The sequence below is a fragment of the Anastrepha ludens genome, chromosome 5, assembly GCF_028408465.1.
Source record: "Anastrepha ludens isolate Willacy chromosome 5, idAnaLude1.1, whole genome shotgun sequence".
NCBI classification, from domain to species: domain Eukaryota; kingdom Metazoa; phylum Arthropoda; class Insecta; order Diptera; family Tephritidae; genus Anastrepha; species Anastrepha ludens.
The window spans coordinates 94,615,756-94,640,507 of record NC_071501.1 but is presented as its reverse complement, the minus strand read 5'-3'; the positions used below and the strand labels follow the sequence as shown (position 1 = coordinate 94,640,507).

Genomic DNA, 24,752 nt, shown 5'->3' with positions numbered 1-24,752 from the left:
AAAATGATCTCAAACGCCCTTTGCTATATCACAAATGCATAAAATATTCGTGATTGCAAAGTATCTACAATAATTGCAGAAAAAAATATGCCCCATCATACAACACTCGAATCCAATCGCACTCAAACCCTCACATAACTCTCACATAAATAACTGCACATCCCATAACCTTCACCAGACTCAAGAGAAAGTCTACAACAGACCTCATATCATTATAAATTAGTCTATTTTATTATTTATCATAAAATTAGTAAATGGGTGCATTTCATAAATGTCTGTTAAATTAATTAAATAGCTTTAAGTAAAAATATTGCTTAATGTTTAAAAAACATGTCGCAATAAATAAATGGATTAAAAAAAAGCGAAAAAAAAATTGCTAAAAAGTTCTAGTTCTATATTTATTTAACGCTGTGTAGGTCTCAAAATTGAAAAAAAAAATGTATATATTCTTACCGGCTTGGACTCGCTCTGTGCGGTTTTCGTGTAAGAACCTTATATGAAATTTAATTATAATCGTGGAATTGGGAAGAATAGTTTTTGGAATTTAACCAATTTTTGTATTTATTTTGAAAACTGAAATCGTATGTTTTTTGTTAGAAAATTAAATATAATTTATATAAAAACAAAATTTAAATTGGTAAAGATATTGATGCCCGTCATTTTGTTTCGGGTGTTAAGGCATGAAGCCTGGATTTAGGAATTTTCACATCTACACAGACGGCTCTAAAACTTTAGATGGAGTGGGAGCGGGCATTTACTGGTGTGGGGAAAGTCGCGGAGCTAGCCTGCACAAGAACAAGAAAGAACTCAACAAATTATATATACGTGGACAGTCAGCAGCTATAAAATCAATAATCTGATATTGTATTAAGTCCAAAAATGTTTAACGGAGCAGGGAGACCATAGAAAGGCTAGCTGCAAACAGTAGGCCTGCATATCTGTTGGGCACCTGGACACAAAGACATTATGAGAAATGAAATAGTAGATGAGATAGCAAAAAATGCTGCTAGACTACCATTTGAACAAGAGAACGACATACTAAAACCGCTAAATACTATATACAACGAAATGAACGACTACATGAAAAAGCGAGTGGAAGCTAGGTGGACTAATTTGGCTACATGCAAAACAGCAAAAGTTATGCGTAGAACTAATGACAAAAAACTGACTCCATTCGTACTTACATTCTCGCGGAAGGACTGCAGAACTATCATAGGAATGGTGACAGGTCCTAATCTATTGGGTCTACATGCGTACAAGATAGGGATTGCTAACACGGACAAATGCAGGAAATGCAGAGAGGATGTTGAGGAAACTCTAGAACACCTTCTGTGCGCTTATCCGGCATTATTAAAAACACACAAGCGGATCTCCAAGCGCTGCTTAGATTTGCCAAAAGCGCTGATATCCTACATGATGTCTACTTTCGGTATTCATAGAGGTCGGTCTCCATCTGGTATCGCTAGATACTAAAAGGTCTATGCGAGGCTTAATGCCAACCAGGCGAATCTAACCTAACCTATCAGAAAGCCAAACTACACAAATTTTTCACATATTTGTATCTCTCTCTCTCACTCTTTTTTTCTCTCTCTGTAAAAATCTATGACATCTGCAAATCGCCATCCCGCTTTCAGTGAATTTGACTTTGAATTTGACAGCTGATTCAGATTTGCTGACTTCGTAATTAGATATTTGTTTTCATGTTATTTTGGTATTTTTGTATTCATTTTTATTATTATTCACGCTCTACGCCATTCCCTCTCTTGTTTTAGCCAGAAGAAATTTCTAGAAATACTCTCACGAATGTCGCAAGCTTGTAAACTATCATGTTTTAAGTACTTAATACAACTTATTTCCTCCTAAATTCACAGTAAAAAAAAACGAATATTTTTGTTTTAAATCAAAGTTGCTATACTGCTTTGTGTGACCCTTTTTCTTCAAGACCTTTTGTAAAAATATTTTCTGTATTCATAGAACCTAACTCTAACTAATCTCGTGCTGGAGGTATTAAAAACTATAACTGCTTGAAGTTATGCCGTTAAATATTTCAAATTTCCTCTTTCACAGCAGTGAGTACTTAAAAGAAAATTACACTTCTCGCCCACTTCCATACGCTTTGCCCAAACTGGTGAAATGGCAATGGGTTAATAGCAAAAGAAATGCGAAAATTGGCAACCATACAAGGCAGCGTATACGGATATGTAACCTAGTAACACAATTTATGCTTTTCAATGTATATGCGCGTTCGCGAAAGCCATAAAATCACCCAGTGCCTCATCGCAAATTTGTTTCGCAGTTGCATGTAGTCACTCACTTTTCTGGCAAGAAAGTGTATGAAAGTACATAACTATAAATATGAGTCCGCATACACACGCACATGCAGATCCCCACACTTTCTCTTCTACATACACGCACATTGACCAATTGCTTGGTTGGTTGTCATGGCGAGTTATAACCTACTTGGCATGTAAAAAGTATGCTTTTGCAAGGCTGCACCTCAAATTCAATTGAAAGTTTCAACAGAGAGCGGTTGTGGTCAGGTGGATCTTCACACCCGTCCACATCGCCATCGCCTTCAAATGCCTGTTATCGTCACCGCTGAAGACAGCGTTTAACTCATTTCTCCTATGCTATTACTTTAATAATTAGGATTAGGTGTATGTTTGTAATAATGCCTTCATCCTTACGTGCTTGGCGTCTGCTAAAGGTGCGCCAAAAATATTGCATGACAGGTTGCGCATACGCCATGTACTACCACCAGTCATTTGTATGCTTTGAATTCTAGTTTAAGGCTCAATGCGAACATTTTCAAGCAAGTAATCGCTTTGCAAAAGTATGCAAATTTATGGAATTTTTCAAATTTTCTATTACTATGACTTTTTCTCTCACTTATAGCTTTATTATGTCGTCGAAAGCTTGGCTGTTGCTGCGACTACTTAGCTACCAACTAATGAAGTGGTTCAATTAGCAAATGTTATTCAATACTTAATTGCAGTGCACACCTAAATGCATATTGAAGCAGAAAAACAAGTTTACATATTCGAAGCGTATTGATTATCATTCTTGGCGCATGACTTTGTTTCTTGAACGCATATTGTTTACCATCAGTCACTGTCAAGTGCTTGATATTTGTGGTTGCCAAGGAGCAGATAAATTTAATGAGCAGGCAATCCGTACAATACGCCTGCAACTGCACTTACACCAACAAACGTTTACGTTCTGTCTTAATAAGCATATTGTGTGTCGCTGGAGAATCTCCATTTTAGCACTGAGCTTCTTTGTTCTTAGTTCATTTATTTGGTTTCTGTTTTGCATTTTTATACAAAGCGAATTTAATACCTTCGACACCTAAAAGCTCTCACATTAATGATTTGCTTGTTTTTGTATATTTATATTTTGTCAAAGCGTTGGCGGTGAAAATGACGGTCAAGAGTATCGCAAGTAAAGCGTGAAATACACAAGTTTTGCATGAATAATGTGGATATGTACGTGCGCATGTATATGTTAAATTATAAATAATATGATTAGAGTTTAAGAGATATTATTAAAAAAAGTTCTGAGCACTTTATTTCTTCTTTTTGTTCAAGTTATGTGGCTCAAGTTATACGGAGTCCCTTGCAAAACACAACGAAGCTGGACATTATGGTATTGCAGGGTACGAGTTCGCTGACAAACTGTCTAATGAAGGCTCTGCAAGCGTACCACTAGGCCCTGAACCCTTTCTAGATGCCAATCCTACATCAATTCAACCATGGATTGACGACTTGCTGAGGTCTACCCATAGAAGACGTTGGTCTGAGTTGGGCTCCTGCAGAGTAACCAACTGCGTTGTCAAAGAACCAAAAAGGAAATGAGCGACCCTTCTCTTAAAACTTAGTAGGAAGATTCTGAGAGCACTGATGGGTGTAATTACAGCGCTCAACGCTCATATGGCTACGATGGGAATCATTGATAACCCAATATGCTTACACTACCGTGAGAAAGAGGGCATTGCAAACTATTTTCCCTGTAGCTGTCCGGCGTTTCCTAGAATCAGTCTTAGGGGGTTGGGGTGTGATGTTCTGAGTATCGATAAAGTTTATACTCTTCCTCTTCTGGACCGCTTAAGATTCATCAATTTATCCAAATGATTCGCGGAAGAGTGACCTCTAACCAATTTTTGAGTCTTACCATCCATATAGTATCTACTCTGTCTCCCTATTCTTTCTACTGTAATCTATCCTGGTGTAGTGCAATGGCTTTCCTGACTAAGTGTTTGGACTTTACCAGCCCCCACAAATCTAATTTAATCTACTTCCTCTCATTTTCGCAAAACTTCTCTTGAAGCCAGTTCTGTATAATCAATGAAATTTTGCAATTGCTTGAAAATGTGAGAATCAGATGGTGCTAGGTCTGAGCTATATGGTCGATGTGGTAGAATCACCTACATAAGCTCTTACAACTGCTGATGCAGTATTAAATATGCATTGCGGCCTTAAGGTGTCTTGTTTGATTAAAAGACTCTTTCTATTCACCAATTCTGGCCTCTTCTCGTCGATTGCCTGCTTCAATCTGGGCAGTTATTAACAGCAGAGTTCCGTATTGAGTGCTTTGCTCGATGGGAGTAGTTTGCTCATTCTTCTTCCAATCCCTTTAAAGGTATAACAAAATCTTTGGTTTATCAATCTGAGCTAAAAAATCGTTCGGGTCAGCACTTAGCAATTCGAAAATGATCTTTTGCAACTGTTTCCCCAGTATATGAGCCATTTTTCGCTTTCAAAGAATTTTGTAGCCTATCCTCAATCGGTATTAGAATAGATTAAATTTTCTTATTTTTCACAAAAATTTTACAAAACTTTTTAAAATATTTGTTACTTCATTTAAATGTATATACAGCAATGACTTTAAAAGTCGTCTGCCGGAAAAACTAGGTAGATATTTATTTACAAAACCATTCATCTATAATAAATAGTCTGTAGTTTAAAGAACCAGTAATAAAATTGATTAATATTTTCCATTGAAAATCATTTACACCATTTAGAAAATCAAATTTTTTGAGGACGGTCTTTCCAAAAAAAGTACAGTGGTAATATTTGTTTCATCGCCAGTTACCATTATATTAAAAATGTCTCGACTTCCACAAAGAATCATAGCCGTCAATTCGTGTGGCGTTCGTACATCGCGCTTCTGTATGAGACCAACCTAATTCAAACAGATTCAAACGATTTTCTGGTTAATCATCAAATTTTGAGCTATACAATAAATTTGCAGCTGCCGATTTAGCTTGAGGAATACCACGATTTTTACTGGTCTAGCTCAGTGTATCTCATCTTCAGCACTCATATTACTACATAGATACAGATAATTGGAATCATAATTTGTTTTTATTGCATTTGATACTGAATTCGGTCTATAAGCAGCAAACAATTTTTGACCGCCTATCCTCACGTTTCACCTTGGTTGTGGTGGAGCTGAAGGATGTATTGTATTTTCTTTTTTATTACCTACATTTTGGAACGCTGCAACACACAACTGAATCTCCCAACTACAATAATGCCAGAGAACTTTTTTTGAGGCACGAAATCGTCTTTAAAAGATACAATACATTGTGTACAAGTAGAATATATTTTGATAAATTTGGTTAACTAAAGACATTTCGAAGAAAATGCTCAGAATTTTTTGTTTCCCGTTACTAAACAGCTTTTTTCTATCATGTTACATGCTTCTATATGATCAAATCCACAATTTGGTGGGTATCTGTCTACGGATATTTTTACTGCAGCCCACTTCGCACCTCTCTTATTCAACAGGTTAGAGTTCACGGTGTTGCGAATACTGGAGGTGTGACCGCCATCAGACCAGCGGTTATTTCAGCAAAGTTGAAGAAATCAGCTGATTTGCTGATATCATAAATGAGGTGACAGCCGTTTGTTTACAACGGAGATTGGCAGAGTTGAGATTGTGTTGGTGATATACAAAAAATCAATCAACGCATCCACTGCCAAGTTTACTCCGTTGTTGTCTGAACAACTACTGAATGCGCGAGAACTCGAGCGAAATGCACTTGAAAGTTTAAACTCGTTTTTCTCGAAACTACTTTTTCCGACCGTCTGCATGATACCTCATACAGTGTTTAGTATTTTTTGATGCGTTTTTTTTTCTAATATTCGAAACTTTTTTCCCTATAGGCTGTCGAGCCGGATTTGTGGTATTTTTATTAAAAAATGTTATGAACAAAATTAAAGTGAGACATTTATGACGTAATACCCATATTTTTTCAATGCCGTAAATTGCAAAATTTTTCGAAATTCAAAAATCCGGCTTGGCACTATAACTAAACCTTATTTTACAAGAAGTTTTTTAGGAGGAGCAGCTTTTTTTCCATTGCACTTTTAGTCACGTGATTTTTTATATACTAGTTTTTGTGAAGAAAAAACTAAAAAAAACTAAATAACGTCACTTTACATATTTTGTTTTCATTTTATTCGCCGTCAAATCTCATATGACGTAACAGCCTAAGTTATTCACAAAATATTGCTTTGGGTTGCCAGACCTTGCAATCTATTATCATTGTTCAGAACCAGTTTCAGCAAATTTAGGTGTAGTACTAGAGTAACCGATACTAAGTTATCCCAATATAATTTGGTAATAGAGACAAAAATCAGTTTTTATTTAAAATATTTTACAAATTTGATTCAATAACTGGAATAAAAGCAATGATGAAACAATTATTGTAGGACAGTTACCAGCCTATAACTCGAGTTTCACGGCAGAAATTTATATATAATTGGCACATACACCCTTATCGGGTGTTAGGCGGAGCTCCTCCTCCTCTTTGTGGTGTAAGTCTTGATGTTGTTCCAAAAATGGAGGGACCTACAGTTTCAAGCCGACTCCGAACGGCAGATAGTTTTATGAGGAGCTTTTTCATGGCAAAAATACACTCGGAGGTTTGCCATTGCCTGCCGAGGGGCGACCGCTACATGTCTAATATGATAACTGTTTTTCTTAATTTTGATGTTTCACCGAGATTCGAACCGACGTTCTCTCTGCGAATTGCGAATGGTAGTCACGCACCAACCCATTCGGCTACGGTGGCCGCAAAAATTATAGCCATTTATAAAGCCTTAAAATTCGCCAGACACGGTCGGGGTAAATTTGCGATAGCCACAGACTCAATTTCACATCTCGAAACCATAAAAAAGTCTAAAAAATAATAACAATTATGCAGGCAGCATACGAAATTTACTTACAAAAATAAATAAAAATGAAATTGAATTTGTCTGGGTACCAAGCCAAAACAGTACATACGACAAAACTGCCACTTGGTATAAAAAAATAAGCCCGCAAAAATTAACTATGACCAAAATCTCCAAAATCGACCACAACTTTGAACTGGCAAGAAAGAACCTGATTAAAGTTGCAAGAATAAGATTAGAACACAGCACTTTGACAAACCAACATTTAATAGCGAAAAACGTTACCAATATACCTATGTAAGATACTTTAATACATCCCCAACCAACATAGAACAAATATTAGAAAAATGTCAATTTTTCAACCAATATTAAAGCTCTCCAACCAATACAAAGCCAATTGACCTTCTTATAAGCCCAACCCTAGAAAACCTCAAAACTTTTTTAAGATACTTAAAATATTGAAATATATAATATATGACAAAATCTAACCAAAACCAATTACTAAAAGCTATTTAAATTTTTCCTATTATTGATAAGCACTAATTAGCTTGAGAGCACCGCAGTCATAGCTTCGATATTTGTTGCAATTAAGATTTGACTATCAGTACAACAAACTTAATAAAAAATATAAAAAATAAAAAAAAACCATATATTCATCAGAAATAAATGAAATTTGCAGTTGTTAAAATACAAATTCCTTTCCTAAGTAGTACATAACTTTATGTTGGGATATATTATATTTATATGCACGTGTGTGATAAATACAAACATTTGTTTGGTTACCGTTTCTCTTTCACACGGAAACTAACAATTTCTTGAATTGGTAAACAATTTTTATTACATTTTTTCGATATGAGGAATGTAATTGCGAAAATATGTTCCAACGTAAACACCTTCTTCTTGATTGGCGCAAAAACCTCCTAAAAATTTAAAAGGTATACACCAACATTCTTTTGATTACCTGAATACTAATCGGTTGTGAAAAATTGTATTTCATTCAAATTAAAAGAACTTCACCCATCCATATATACGTATATATGAATTTCCTCATATCTTTGGTATGAAAAATATCTGGAAAATTATTTAAGAAAACTAATAAAAATTTTACGACTCTGTTAATGCTCCTAAAGCAGCACTTTGGCGGTATTCTTTGTTATATTTATTTTTTTTTTTTTTGATTTTAGATATCTGCTTCACACCTTCGAAGAATATTTTTATTCAAAATATTCAAATTTTCAGAAGGTAAGGATGAAATTTGTAAGTAGTAAACAGCAAAGCCAATTATAGAAGCTGGCCTAAAATACTTGTGGTAAGCTGAAAAATATAAAATTTATTTTTTTTCAAACTATAATTTTCTCCAAAGAGAAGTGCAATTCGCGCTATAATATAGCAAGAGTTCTTCCATATAATCATAGCGGCGCCGACCTGCTCAACTAATAGTATTTTATTTGGCCTTTATTATTTATGACCCCAAAAAATGAGCCTTGAGGTCGCATAGAACTAAAAGTGTCTAAAGGCGAACGTTGAAGTTCGATGTTAGCAGAAAAATACATTCACTCATCCAGCTCAATTCGGTAGACACATTCGCGGCCATTTCGCATGTCTGAAAATGGAATAAAGTCCGTTAAAAAAATTATAAAAAAAATGCTTAAACGCTCGATGCACACATCGCTTGACAAGTTACGAAATTTCCTTTTTCGATAAAAGTGTAAGGGGTTATACGCAGTTATGAAGCAAATAAAAGACGGGTTGTGAAGGATTTATCCTGAAGAAACTTCAGAATATTTTAATTTGAAAATTTTTGGCGGTTATAAAAGCATCCTTCAAGAACGTAACAAAATTTTTTATTTATGAAAATGTTGATTATAGAGCGCGCTGCAGGCGATTTCTGGAACCTCCTTTAAGAAAAGACGATTTACGGTGTACATCGTAACTCAGGATTGGATTATCTGAAATCAAAAAACCAAACAAATTTTGTTAATGTAATATGTATATTAGATTATCTAGTAATTAATCGTTCGGCTAATCAAAATAGTGAATTTTCACAAAATGGCAGCTTTTAAAAGAAATGATTTCGATTTTTACGTTAAAATTTGGCCGTAAATTGATTATAAAATGGAAAATAAGTATCAGATTTACAAAAGGAACGATTAATTACTAGAAAATGTATCTTTAAAGATTGAGTTAAAACGGTTGACCGATCAAACAAGCCGTTTTCGAGATATCGTGTACACCGACTTGAAAAATGCCGTTTTGAAAAAAAAACACGTTTAAAGTTTCAATCCTCTGTCAACGTACCTTAAAACGTGCCGAGGCATCTCTACATATTTAGGTATAACTCCGAAAGTATTGCTTAGATCTACTTCAGATTTCGTGCGTATACTTTTGAATATATGTACATTACAAAAATTTAATAAAAAAAATCGATTTTTTTGAAGGTCATAACTGCGTATAACCCCTTAACCAAAGGTCCAAAATAGGAATCCATATTTATATGGCTTGTTTAGAGCTCCAAATATCGCGAGTGAAAGCTCACAAAAATCTAGAAATAGGTATTAAGGGAAAAAGTTCAATAAATGGATTCTAGATGAACTGAATGTAAGCGAGAAAGAAGAGCATTTGGAGACATCCCGCACGACACTAACCACCTTTTCACATGCCCTTTGAAACCTACTCATCTAACACCCCTCTCCCTCTGGACCCAACCTGTGGAAACAGCATGTTTTCTGGGCCTGCCTTATATGAGCCAGACAAGACGAGCGGTGATATACCCTAGACTGACGTGGCTTCTATTACTGCTAAAACAACAACAACAACAACAAGCATTTGGAGGCTTACTTTGACACTTTTTCTCATAACGAATTTGACCTAATTCTGAATCGGTTTATCTCTTTTGATAAGAAAGAATTCAAAATGACAATCGCAAACGTTCAGCACAGAGTTTGGATAAGGATGAGTTACCAAAGCAGAGGTTATAACATAATATTGTAATAAAAAAAAGCTAATAGCTTGTGAAGCATTTAGCCAGCCTGACTGGGGCCTGGTTGGTCGATCATCAAAGTAATATAATACGAGGTGGCGTAAAAATAATCACCTCATAGAAAGACTTATAATTTTTTCAAATGTCGACGTACCTCAATCATATTCGATACTTGTGAACTAGAAAGTTGTGGTATATATTGTACAATAAAAACACAAGCACTAGATCGTGAAGATTTGCCTTTGCATTACTCAAAAATTTTTTTTTTTTTATTTATAAAAGGTTCTTCAAAAACACATTTAGATGTTTAATTTTGCGACGAAAGTTAAAAAACGAAGAGAATGGCAGCCTATCTATGATAACCCTGGATCAAATTCTTCATCAAATGATTTAACTTCTCCTTTCACCCTTTTATTCATCGCAAATATAGTAGTGACCAATGACTAATAACTAATGACAAGTGACTAATGACAAGTGACTTGTGACAAGTCTCTACCATTTAATTACCCACCCTACTCATCAGAATCAGCTCCCATTCTGTGAAAAACTTGTCCGCCAGGAGTTCATTGGCCATCGTTCGCCAGCATTCAATTATCTAGCAGCTTTGCCTTTCTTGCTAAAAATCTTGTTTCTGACGATCTACGTATGAAAATCACCAATTCTGGAGATAGACTAGTATAGGTGAAGGTAGCTCTAAACTAATTCTAATTGGTCTCATAAGTTGTTTGCATGATGCGATTTGATACACCAGTTTTGTTAGGTAAACGAACTGGAATTGCAGCTTCTTTGTCTTTATAAGTTCGGGTTTTCACGAATATAGTTTCGACAAGCAGTAAAGTGCAGCTGATTGTTGGCTGATAGTATTTGTATTTTTAGTATTTCAGTGCATCCTTTTGAGGAGCGGATATTCACAAAATTTTTTTTCTAATACTAAAATATTTTAATATTTAATAAATAAAAAAATATTTTAATAATTTAAATATTAATAAAATTAATATTTTAATAAATTATTTTTTTCTATTCCTATACCGCCTTGATTATATACTCGATATACTTTAGCTTAGACGGATGTGGTCATCGAGTCTGAGAAGGCTCTAAGCAAGTTTTTTTTGCTTTTATCCAGTTCCTTTAGTCAACGGAAACGTTCTGTGAAGTTGATGATAATGATAGATGATGAACACGGAACATTGAGTGTAGATTAGTAGGCCAAGGTGATGGCGCATTTTCAGGCAGCAAGCATAAGTGAACTTTTAGTTGGATAAAAATGCAGAGCGCTTACTTTGCGTCTTTTTCTCACCTTCGCTATAATCGGGCTTGAGTTTTTGGAATATAAAAAAAAAATGTTTTGAAAGGCAAACCTCAGCTGTGCTGCACAAGTACACCTTTCCCAACTTGCTACTCTGTGACGCCGACAAAAACGAAATTCGTGCACACACATACACACATACACTTCAACACACTGAGTTTCATGATTTATGTGTATTCAGGTGAGATATTCCAAACATAACAGCACACGAAATTTACTAATTTATGATGTTTTCCTAGAATTCTAAAAGTGATGTGAATAAAGCAATATTTTAAAACTATTTGCGAAAATCTCATAGTGCACAATCACCTGGCAGCTAAACAAACAAGCCACGATGCATTTTTATGGAATACTCTTTGAAAATATTTCCAACTACATTCACTCATCCACAGATGCCTTTATAAATACCGAATAAGTTTGTACTGCATATTTCTGCTTCTTACAATTTTTGTATGCAACCACATCTATTTACCCAAGGTCATTACTGCATATATTCTAATCACCTTGCTGACATTTATGCATCGACAAGTTCAATGCTTGTTTTAAATTTTATTTAACACCGCAATAATTTGCACTAAACCATAGCGGTGTGGCCAGCCGACAGACATGTGGAAAACACAAGAACATCCAAAAATAGAGAAAATACATGAAAACACCTGTACGCATGAGAAATAGTCTGAAAGTAAAAACACGGCTATGCCAAAATTAATTACAGAACATTTTTCATCAATCGCCCCTTCCAGCCTCTCACATTTGCGGACTGATCTGTTGATCTGTTGGCTTGCTGCTCGTTTGTTTATTCCACTTCGCTACAAGTGAAATCTTTAAAAATTCTTAATTTTCTGCTGGCAATTGCTCTAACAATGCGCTCAGTGTTGGCTCCTATTTTTATACCCTTCACTAAATTAAGGTGAGCATGTGGAGCTTCATTCACTTTGTTCGAGACAGATGGAAACAAATGGAATAAAGGGGTAATAACTGCATTGAAATGATGAGAATGAAGAGGGGCATAAGTGTATAAGTCGTCATGCTCCTTGGTCTCTATGCAAGAACACTAATGCCTCTCTAAACGCCAAGCGTTAGCGAATGGCGAATAGATGAAAGAATTAGCTTAAATAAATATTCGTTGAATATATTGGAAAGGTCTTCATAAATGGCTATATTTCTGGCCTAATGTAACTATCTTAAAAGAGACTTAGGTTAGGTTAGGCAGGATGCTTGTCTAAGACAATACACTTGGTGGCCCTAAGACCTATTGTGATACCTGCATTTGACTTCCATCCACCCAGTAAGGGGCTTAAACCACTATTGAGATATTTTTCAAATTTCATAGGCCTTCAAGGAAATAATCGCAAAAATATTTGGCACGGCTTCTTTGAAGTGCAGGGCATTCACTGAGGAGGTGAATATACCGACTCAATTTCTTCTTCATCTTCACAACTCCTGCAAAAGTCAATGTGAGGTATACCCATTCTACCGGCTAGGGTGCCAATAGTGCAGTGACCCGTTATAACACCTATCAGGACGCTCTTAGTTGATCTGTTGAATCCAAGCAGACATTTTGTCCTTTTAAGATTCAGTTTTGGCCACAGCGCTTTGGGACCCCTCAGTTTGTAGTCAGATACTACGTTCTATTGGTTTCTGCGATTACGCTCAAATCAACCGCAGTGTATAGTTCGTTTAGAGGTATGCTTATCACTCACTGAAGATCAAGCTCAGAGCTTTTCTTTGCACGCTCATCCACTCTTTCATTTACCTTCACTGCAGAGTTGCAGGGGACCCAACAAAATATGGTGTTGTATTGTTGGATAAGCGACAGCAACCTCCTGCATTCTTTAACATCTTGAATTAATGCGCGCTGAGACCAGTACCTTGATCAGTGCTTCTCTATCAACGAAAATGGTAAAATTTGCAGTTAGTCTGATCGTCTCTGCTTTCTTGCCTATAGCTTAGATCTCAGCTTGGAAGACGTACCGATATGGAGTCTAAAGGATCTACTTAAGGATAATTGTTCTTAGTACACTCCCGATCCAGTGACATTGTCCATCTATGAGCCGTCAGTATAAATATGGTGACTACTAGCGTCCGATATGACTCTGGTCTGCCAATCCTTTCTGTCGGGTTTTCGTATTTTAAAGACTTTGTTCAGATCTATCTTGGGAGCCAGATAGTCTGTTTTCGATGCGTCTTGCAAGTGTTCCACAGATAGTAAAACTGATGCTTGAACGTGCATCTTTTCTTTTAGCAGTCACTTATACCAGTTTTATGAGGTATAACCACACTCGATAGCGGCGCATCTTGCTCGACAACTTTGTTGTTGCTTTCACACACAAATTTTACATCAAAAGGGCAGAACCGAAACATAGCGAGCAGTTCTCTGGTGGTGGCGAATCGAAGGCGCTTAGTAACCTAAGAATAAGGCCACTCGTAATATGGGGATTGGAAAGATTATTTCTGATCATATTAAAAAAAATGGTAACGAAAATGCAAATTAATTTATCAGCTAAGCTATTGGAGGGTATTTTATTATTTGACCAAATCATCACTGCAACCTGTCATCTTTTAGAAAATATATTGACCAGAGCAGCTGCACCACAGGGCAACTGCTAACCAGGGTATAAACCAACAAACATTTTAATGTTTAATATCTACTTCTGGAAAAGAAAAGCCTTTACCCTGGATTCAATTGGAATAATCCTCGCAATGCAAGGTTTTGCTTTGCTGGTCTGTAAAATCTTAAAAAATCACTTTCTCAGCATGGATCCACACACGAAAGGTAGGTTTGCTGTTTATTAACCACTATTAAATCGTATCCCTACGATTTCGTTTCATATGTGTACACCCCCTTGCAAAATTATAAACACACCACTAATTTTTATATAAAAAAAATTACAGTTCAGACTACAATAAACACCAAATTTAACTCAATAATTCAAAAAAAAAAAATGTTCAAACTTTTTCAAAATTTCTTCAAAACTTTCAACTTTTTAACCAGAATTTTTGGAATGTAAAATTATAAACACACCACTAATTTTTATACAAAAAAATACAGTTCATACTACAATAAAAACCATGTGACGCAAAATTTTAGACTTTCCAAACATTTTTCAAACTTTTTTAAAATTTCATCAAAACTTTCAACTTTTCAACCAGAATTTTTGGAATACTTTTGGGTATATGGTTTTATAGCAAATTTAATTTCGTAAAATATATGTTTTAAGTGACTACAAAATAAGTTTGATTTTTGAAAATTTTTTTCCCTGAGGTATGGATCATTTTCTTCTACGCAAAGTTCATGCTTGAATTTTTTTATGTGTAAGAAAATGCCTACTAGTGTCAAGTAGCAAAGATATTGTGCCTGCTTGAAACCCGAAAGAGGTACTTTGAACATCTAATTTAATCCGGTTTTTTGTTAATAATAATAGTTTTAGTATTTGTAGCCTGCCCAATGACCGACACTTCGACCTAAAAACGTGTATGCCCTACTACGTGTTTTGGAAGAACTTAGAATACTGGTCGTCTTGACTGCCACTATATGTATTACATCACGATCTATTTAAAGATGTGCTCTACCTCATGCTGGGAATCGGTTGAAAGCCAAATTCAATAGGCGCTTTCTTGATTTCATGCGGATCCATTTGATCTCGATGAAAGATGTCCAACCTTGCCTTTGCCAAAGCAATACGAGTACAGTTGCACAAGATATGCTCTGTGGTTTACTTTGTTTGCTTGTACATAAAATATAAAATAAAAATAAAAAATATAAAATAAAAATAAAATAAAAAGGTTTTTGCAAACAAATGTTTCAGAAAAAAATGTTTTGTCATATCGCCAAAGTTTGCACGTTCATATTTTTTAAGGCTTGTTTGCTTCTTTTGGACCAACATTTTGTAAAAATTTGTACGATAGAACCTTAATATGATGGTCCAATGCAGGCCGCCTTTGCTTGTCATGTCTTTCATTTAATTCGGTTTGATGATTGGTGTCTTATCTTGCACATTTTTACTATTAAAAAAAATTCGCAATATTTTTTCACAGCTTCTAATTAACATCATAATTCAAGAGTATGTTATATATTATTGAATATGGTTAACATATCTGTTTTCTTTTTCTTTTTACGAATCATTTGAGTGTTACAATAGTGTTCAAATCGCCCATTTGGCCATACACGTTTTCAAACCCACGAAAAACAAGTACAGCAAGAAAAGCCAGCCTGCATTGGGCCAACACCTTTAGAAGCGATATTAAAAGGCCAGACTTGCATTCATCCAACATTATTTTGCATAGAATTTACTACCTTAATTTTGTGCACTTCTAAAAATCTCTAATTTTCAATTCAGTGTAGGGTATATGTCTTCGAAAAATCATTGATATTAAATGCTCTGTTTTCCGTTTCTTCATACGAGGAGTAAAATTAAAAACAAAAAAAGAAAATAAAGGCCCAGCTGCGACTTACTAATCGGCAACCTGTCATTTGAAATCCATTGCGAAAAAGTATTAAAAATCGCTTTAAAAGCCACAAGTGGCCACAAATACAAAAGTGTTTCGGTAGGTACGAGTACCTCTCGCCCTCGCAGGCCATCGATGGCTGCATCATCTTAATTTGGCCGTTCATTGGCTTGTGTGGTAATAGTGTCTAAGTATACAGTTCGCGCAGAGGGCACACAGGAACAGCTGTATATAAAACTTTTTGAATTGTATAAGCACTTTTCTGTTTTCTTAATACTTTTTCAATACAATGCTTACATAAATAGTATTTATCGTATGTATAAGTATACATATATCATATATTTATGCGAGCTTCTTCTGTCAATGCAGCTTCTGAATGTCAATCGAATTCATTTTCGGCCATGATCGCTTTCAAATATTAAAGGTAGGAAAAACCGAGAAGAAATTTCCCTTTACCATTCAAGAAAGTGGACACCTATTAGATTTTGAGTAATGCAATGAATGCTTCAGCAGAAAACTTTTTTTACATTTCCTTTTTTTTTGGAAATCAATAGGAAGTGCAATCAAGACAGATGATCGAAATAAATTATTTAGAGAAGACTATTTTCAATATGTAGAAATATATGATATAAGTCATAAAAGTATGAAGGCATATATCACACACACACATACATATACACATACATTTGTACTAGCATTCCGCTTGAGAAGCATTTGGTTTTTTGGCAGCCGATTCGTAATATGAATTTTTAATGAGTTCTCTGTCAAATATGATTGAATCTAAAGAGGTAAAAAATACTAAAGTTTTTGCAGAAAGCAACAAGATATGCTTTATTTTTAGTTCAATTATTTTGTTTGCTAGGGTGCAGTGAGCCCTAACAAATTTTATGCTTAAAGTTTTGGTGAAATATTTGAAGTTCCAACAGCCCTTTTAGCTAACTTTCATAAAACAACTAAGGTATAATATACTGAAAAAATTGTAGTAATAACAGGAGACCTTCTAACTGCACTTTTAATTAACTTTCACAAAACTTTTTTCAAAAAAGGGTCAAAAAGACCCAATCTTGTAAAATTTAGGGGGTAAAACTGTTGTACAAATTGTTTTTAAATAAATTTTATTAAGGACAGGTCTTCGGAAACCTTTCATTTGCATTTTTAATTAACTTTCTCAAAACCTTTTTGGGAAAGGGTTGAAAATATGATACTAATTCAAGTAGAAGTTAGGAGTTTAAAATATTAAAAAAAAATTTTTTCGATTAATTCTATTAAATATAGATGTTTGGAGATTTTTTAGCTGGACTTTTAATTAACATTCACAAAACTTTTTTCAGGACGGGTCAAAAAGACCCATTCAACATTTTTTTGAAATGTAATATACAAAAAATGTTTGCAATAAATTTTATTAAGGATGGGTCTTTGGATATCTTTTAACAACACTTCTAATAAACTTTTTTCAAAACGGGTCTAAAAGACCCATTCTAGTAGAAGTTAAGGGGTAAAAATGTTGTACAAACAAATTTTTCATCTTTGGTGCTTTTTTTTCTTGTACTTTTATTTGGCTTCCACATAACGTCCTTTAAAAAAGGGTCGAAAAGATCAGTTCACGTAGAAGTTAGGGGTTAAAATGTTGTACAAAGAATTTTTCAAATCCATTTCATTAAGTATAGGGCTTTGAAGACCTTTTTACTGCACTTTAACTTAAGTTTCACAAAATTTTTTTTAAAAAGGAGTCAAAAAGCCCATATCAAGTATAAGCCAAGGGGTTAAGATGTTGTACAAAAAAAATGTTTTAATACGTTTTATTAAATATAGGCCTTTAAAGACCTTCTAATTGCACTTTAGTACATTTTCAGCAAACTTTTTTCAAAAAAGGGTCGAAAAGACCCACTAGTTAGACGGTTAAAATATTTTGCAAACAGTTGCTTCAATATATTTATTTAATTATAGGGCTTTGGATACCTTCTAACTGCACTTTTAATTAAATTTCGCAAAACTATTTTCAAAAAAGGGCCGAAAAGAACCATTTTGATAGAAGCTAAGGAGACAAAATGTGGTACCACAAATTTTTTTAAATAAATTTCATTAAGTATAAGCTTTTGAAGACCTTCGTACTGGGGGTCTGGCCCATATTTCTGAATTGTATTTAAGATATTCCTATTATAGCTAACGACTTGAGCTTTCAGGTGGCTGCCTAAAATTTAATTTTCTCTCGATTAGTGATATAACCGTTTAAAACGGATCCCCGCACAGGAGAAAAAAAGGCCAGACAAGGGTGTCCAGCGGAAGTTATTAAAAAAGGTGTCCAACGGAGGGTTAATTAACTTCCACAGAAACATAGTCCACAAAAATCTACTGAAGTATATTATAAATTACGGGATTAAAATATTGCACAAATAATTTACTCAACAAATTTTATTATTATACAATAGAAGCCTTTAAATATAGAAATTATATTGCATATATTTTATAAATAATATTCCAAATTATAAATAACAATCCTCTGATGGATTCAAAATTCGTATTCATTTTATAAATTTTAACAAATTATTTTGAAAATAAACACTGTATTTGCCGTTGATGGCGCTAAATAATTCAAATTTTTTATTTTTATTTTATTTTGTCAATTTATGAACTCGTATTTATTAATTGTATTTACAAAACCACATAAGCGACGCTAAGCAAATTGCCGAGGTGCCATTTCATCGCTATAAACATCGCCAAAAAAATTATCAATTATAATGGCTCAGCATGGTGAAGCATGCGGAATATGGCTCTTTATTAAAAAAATTTGGGCTAATTAATGAACGTATGCACATATACTCGTACTTACATACTGTTAACAAAGTACTAAGATCTTATAATTTAAAAGTCTACTGAACAAGATTTAGGGAATTCTTGGCTGATGGTTAGATGGTAAGTGATTTATCGTGATATTATCTAAATGTTATGCGGCTTTTGAGAGTGAAAAAGATACAATTTTTCGAGGAAAAATAATGAATTTGGCGCCACTTGAACGAGATATTATTGTGCATACATTTCTGGCCCAGAACTCAACAAGTGCCATGTAACATTTGACCGAATTGACCTGATTGATCTGACTACGACTAACTTATTTCCTTCGCTGACAAAGTTCAAGCTCCTAATACGAAACACCCGTTCTCATTTAATAAAAGCAATGAAACAAAATTCACTGCGTAAAATGAAGTCGATTTCGTCAAATGTGTTTGAAAAATAGTTTATTGGTCTACGTGAAAAGTGATATAATGAATAAATTTGAAATAAAATAAATTTGAAGGAGTAACAAATATTTTGTGTCTTATTGCCAATTCTTGGAAAATTTTCCACAAAGTGTATTAGCTTATCTACATATTAATTGAGTAAATATTTGCATAGTGGCTGCCAATGTTATTTTGAATGGAAATATTGCATACAATTAATTAAATATGCATTTGAGTGCATACAAAATGTGAATGCGCGTGTGTTTGAATGAATTTGCTTCGACATAGAAAGCTTTCGAAAGGGGACCACTGGCTTCAACTGCTTTAGTAAATAAATAATATATTTTGGACATTTCTATTGAATATATTCTGAATAATTACTTTGCAATAGCAGCCACTTGGCAAATATTTATTTAGAAATTGCAGAAATTCACGTTGCATGCGCCAAGTTACCGAGCTCTTCACACACGCGCTGATGCACTTCTTCGTCCAACTAAGCAGCTTAGGCAGATTCGATTTATTGTTCGAGTTATCTTATTTTTATATAATTTCATTCTTATTTAATTTATATATAATTTTAATCTATTATATGGATCATCTTCACACTGAGCGAGCCGATGAGGTTATCGTGTCTCTAGCATTTAGTTCGACGGACTAACCATACTCGTATTTGTTGCTTTTGCTTCTATATGCCGCTTAACGTAGTTTCTGCCCATCAAATATTTGCAAGATTCTAAGGAGATATCTTGCACTAAGCGGATTTAATACAAGATTTAAGATTAAGAAATTTTATTTGTGTCATAAGTTCGTTAAATAAACTAATACTCAATGAAAATTGTGACCAAATTTTTTCTATTAAGAGGCTCATTTCTCCGTATGTCGTAAGCAAAATTGTCACATTTGAAAAACCAAAAAAAAAAAAAAAATATGCACCAGACACTCGAAATTTCCCTACACTTCAAAAAGGTGGCGGTTTGGAGTTTTTTAATTGCACGAGACATCGTGTTGCTCCCTTCCTTCGGCATTACCATCAAAGATCAGCTCTACAGGCATATGATTCGTGACTTTGTTATGGTTCTGATTTTATCAAAACTGATGGTGATGATGGTAGAGTCAACATTACCATCAAAGGTAATAAGTACTACTAAATGATTCACTCCCTTTTCCACTTGCTAAAGGACAACAATTTCATACCCAGAAAATCGGCACTATTGGTCACTATAATGCAAAAGAACGATTCAATGGATCATTTGCTTTTTTATCGCTCAGTTTGGACTACAGAGCAGCATAATTGAATTTCACCCGCTTGATGAAAAAAAAGATAAATATTTTTTTCACTTCGGCCGCCGTAACCGAATATGCGGCTGCTATAGCCAAACGGGTTGGTGCGTAACTACCGTACGGAGTGCTCTATTTGTGGAACAAGATCTAGAAGCACAATACAAATAGGAGGAGGAGCTCTGCCAAACGCCTAGCAGAAGTGCGAATTATTTATTTATTTCATTTTTCCAAGGTCTTCTTTTTCTTCCTGCCCTTAATCCTTCGTTGGGTGTAAATCCTACTCTATGCCTCCTGGACGCGCTTACGGACGTAGCTCGGACACACACTAGTCAAAGCAGCGGGCAATGAACGACACTGTATTCTGCGATAGCAGGGCCTTACTGTGTAGTAGTTTAAGTTGCTGCTGAAGAAAGAGATGCGTGATCTCTGTGAGTATGCAGCTTAATCCAACGGCTAGGCTAACGTTAGCTCAGAGAGCGTAAATGCTAGTTGGAGGCGGAAGATAGCCAGCATTATTTTTTTTTTTCTCTGGGCTTCTTTAACATCTTTGAAGTCGTGGTTAGGATAGGTACAATGAGCTACTCCTAGGTCATATGAAACTGGCGGTGTATAAGCCTCTTGTGGTTTAACGGTGGCGTTTCAACCACAAAATAGGATTACTGGTAAAATAAGGCTGATGTAGTCTATAAGGAGGACAAGCTGCACTACCAGTCACGAGGTGAATAGATTAGCCTGCTATTTTCTTCAAAATCTTTGCGACAACAATACATTTTTTCAGTTAATGAATATAAATTTATAATTTTTTTTTTAAATTTCTAAATAATTTTTTAATTTCTAAACATTTTTCTAAATATTTATTCAACAATTTTGACATAGAAAAACATTTGGGCAAAAATACAACAGCTAAAAAAACATTTTTTGTAATTTGAAAGTAAAATTTGGGCAACAAATTTGAAGCGCCAGAATATCAAGCTTTATTTAGTTCATTTCTGAATCAAAACTAGGCGGAACTGAGATTCAGTTAATCTTGAATATTTTTCGAATTACAAAATACATTTTCGGAACTCTTGCCTCTAAGGGGTTGCTTTGAGACCAATTCTTTCGAATTTTGGTCACTAATTGCTTACAGTAGCTAGCATTTTTCTTAAAGAACGAAATAAACTTTCAATAAGCTGCTAGGCATTTCCTTTGAATAGAAAGTGTTTTTTTCTTTAATTTTTAATTTTACCAGGTTAGGTTGGCTTGAAGCGATTATCCTACGGGACACCCTTTGGTTCATAGCCCATTGTGCGGAACGCGTGGTGAACTTGTCCGTATCTCTCTTAAAGGCAGGGTGTGCTTTTTAAAAATTTTAGACTAAATTTCCTTGATTTTTGCAGAACTGAAATCTTCCAATTCATTTAAGGTATGTCTACCTAAAATGGTGAGTCTAAGATTGAATAGAGCAGGACAATGGCTCAGAAAGTGTGGGATCGTTTCTTTCTCTTCCTCATCTAAACAGATTCTTACCATAGAACGCTAAATAGCACGGCCACATTTTTTTCTTTCAAAAATCTCACAGGATTATAAAAGAAAAATCGCTGAAAGGTCCCCTCGACCAGACTAGGTTACTGCCTGTTTTATGGTCGCTTTAACTGAAATCGGACAATGGCAAACCTCCGAGTGTATTTCTGCCATGAAAAAGCTCCTCATAAGAACGATTTGCCATTCGGTGTCGACTTGAAACTGTTGGTCCCTCCATTTGTGGAATAACATCAAGACGCACACTACAAATAGGAAGAGGAGCTCGGCCAAATACCTAACTGAAGTGTTTTTATTTTTTTTTTACGGAAACCAAGATTTGTTTCCTACCTAGGGCGTTTTTCACCCAAAAAACGAAGAAGCAAGATGTAGCGAATTTTATATGACATAATTTTTTTTAAGATTGGTAGACTTGCGGGAAACTCGTCATTCGACAAGTTTCTGAGGTCGCACAGAAGAATTTATTTTTAAGCACTTTTTCTGGTGGTATTTTTTTCGAAAGTAATCGCCTTATCTTATAACAAAAATTTACTATAACTAATGTAGCAGAGTAGGTATAGAATTTTTTAAACATTTTTGAGATATATTTGGGCATATACTTGTCTTTGTACGAATGGAATATTATATACCCTTACAGACAAACTAATAGAATCGCGATATTTGGAACAGTTTTGACTACTTTAATTTTATTTTATTTTTTTAACTTTCATACATTTTTTATAAAAGTATAAGTAACAAATATCATATAAATCAAAATTTCAAACTTTGTACGGGATTTATAAAAAATCCAAAAATTTTCATTAGCATATCAAAATTTTTAATCAGAATTTAATATAAAAATTCGTTCATTTGTTACGTGGAGAAAATGCGCAACACCTTCTGGGAAAAAAATTATCAAGAAGAAACGAGAACTTTGGGGTCACTTCAAGCCTGCTAATGGGCCATAAGACTGTGGGCCCATTTTTTCATTGGACACAGTTTTGAACTTCAACGTTTGTTGTAGAATGCACGAGTTTAAGGGGGGAAGCTGGTCTAGAATTTTGAAAAAATCGAAAAATTTTTTTTTATCTTAAAAGGTGCTTTAGGGTCTTAGAAATAATATACCAAATGAGGGATGCCAGCAAAAATGTCTAAATGCCCAAATTTTTCATTCGACGGCAGTGCCTCGCAGGTATGCCCCGAACGCTACTTACAACTTTAAACGCGTTTTTCTCGAAATCACTTTTTTTAAACTGGCCGAAGACATAACTCGAACAAATCTTTACCGATTCTTACGAAATTTTGACAATACATTCGAAATACCTTTCTCCGGAGACGTACGTAGGATTTTTTATTTATATTACATAGTTTTTTTTTTAATCAACAATTTTATGTCGTTCTTTATAGTGAAAATTGTAACTTTTTGTTCAAACGTGCACCATTTCGCGAAAAAACAAAATATCGAAAAAATCCTACGTACTCTCTTTCTGTTGTTATATAGAAACTAAAAAAATTTTATTTTAAACAAAAATTAAGGAGTTTACGTCTTCGGCAATGGACCCACTAGAAAAAAAGGCGCCTTAGGAGAACTGCTGGACAGCGGCCATTTTGAAATTAATTCAGACGAAAAATTTTGTATTTGTACCATGAAAGCTATATTATTAAACCTATTTCACAGATTTTCGATTGATTCCTTTGTTGGGTCAAAATAAATTCATAAAATATGCCCATTTTTTGTGCTCTAGACCAGCTTCCCCCCTTAATGTAAATTGAAAAAATAGTAGGAAAAGAAAAGTAGCCAAAACCAGTAGTAGTCGCAAATCTCGTATTTTATCCGTAAGCGTATAAGAAATATTTGTTGATACCTTCGCAAATTTTCGTAAAAATTCGTACGAAACCCAAAATAACTACAGTTTATTATAGACATTACGAGCTCTCCAAAAACTCAAAATTATATTTTCCCATACAAAAAAACGTTTATTATTCTTATAAAAACCAATACCAACCTTGACTGCAATGCATCAGCAAAATCAGGCTAATTCCGGCTAAGAAAATTTTCAAGCTGTTTTCCATTTCTTGCACAATTTTTCAAACTGTAATACAATAATTACAAATCGTTTACTTCTGGCTAACTATCGTCAATGGCTGACAAGTATTTCCTTTGAAATTTTAACGCAGACTGTGACCTTCGAAAAAATGTTCGCCTCAAGCGATTTTGCTTTTATTCCTTTATTTCTACTTTATGCTATCAATGAGGCATAAGAAATATTTATACCAATATTTCAACTCACAAATGGAAAATATAAATTCCGAAATTTATTTTTTCTTCAAATATTCGCACAATTGCCCGGACAATATGGCGCCATAAACCGTTAAAATTCAAAAACTATGCACACTTAAGTCACACAATAACATTAAGGAGATTATTCGCACGTGACCAAAGCACAAACGCGATGCAGACACTTTCTCTAGTGAACTTCGACTAAAGTGGCCAGTAGCAAACGTCAACGGAAGAAGCTACCAAACGAACAACCAGAAAGGCAAATGCGGCTAGGCAGCTAGCAGCCCATTGACTGGCAAAAGCAGCCGGCATGCCAAAAACAAAGCATCGCAATTTTCAACTTTTCACTAGTGACGTCGTTTAGTAGTGCTGCCTGCTATGCACATACATACATTCGCACATACGTACTTCTCCGGCTGCAAATACAGTTTTCGCTGCCTCGCTGCTGTTGCTGTTGCTGTCTGCTTGCGTCCACCATCGTCTCTATTCGTGCCTTTCTGCACGCTGCGAAACGCTTTGGAGTGCTTGCTTTGCTCGCCTTCCATGGCGCCAGTGCGTC

The 24,752-nt window shown here is 34.7% G+C and overlaps 1 protein-coding gene across 1 annotated transcript in view; it reads right to left on the bottom strand.

Moving 5' to 3' along the window:
* The window catches only part of LOC128864212 (uncharacterized), a 36,629-nt gene extending 12,254 nt beyond the window's left edge, over positions 1-24,375 (bottom strand). The window contains exon 1 of the mRNA XM_054103772.1: positions 23,919-24,375. Coding sequence (XP_053959747.1) covers positions 23,919-23,985 — 67 coding nt within the window. The 5' untranslated portion in view covers positions 23,986-24,375. The remainder of the gene's footprint in view (positions 1-23,918) is intronic.
* Positions 24,376-24,752: the final 377 nt, after the last annotated feature.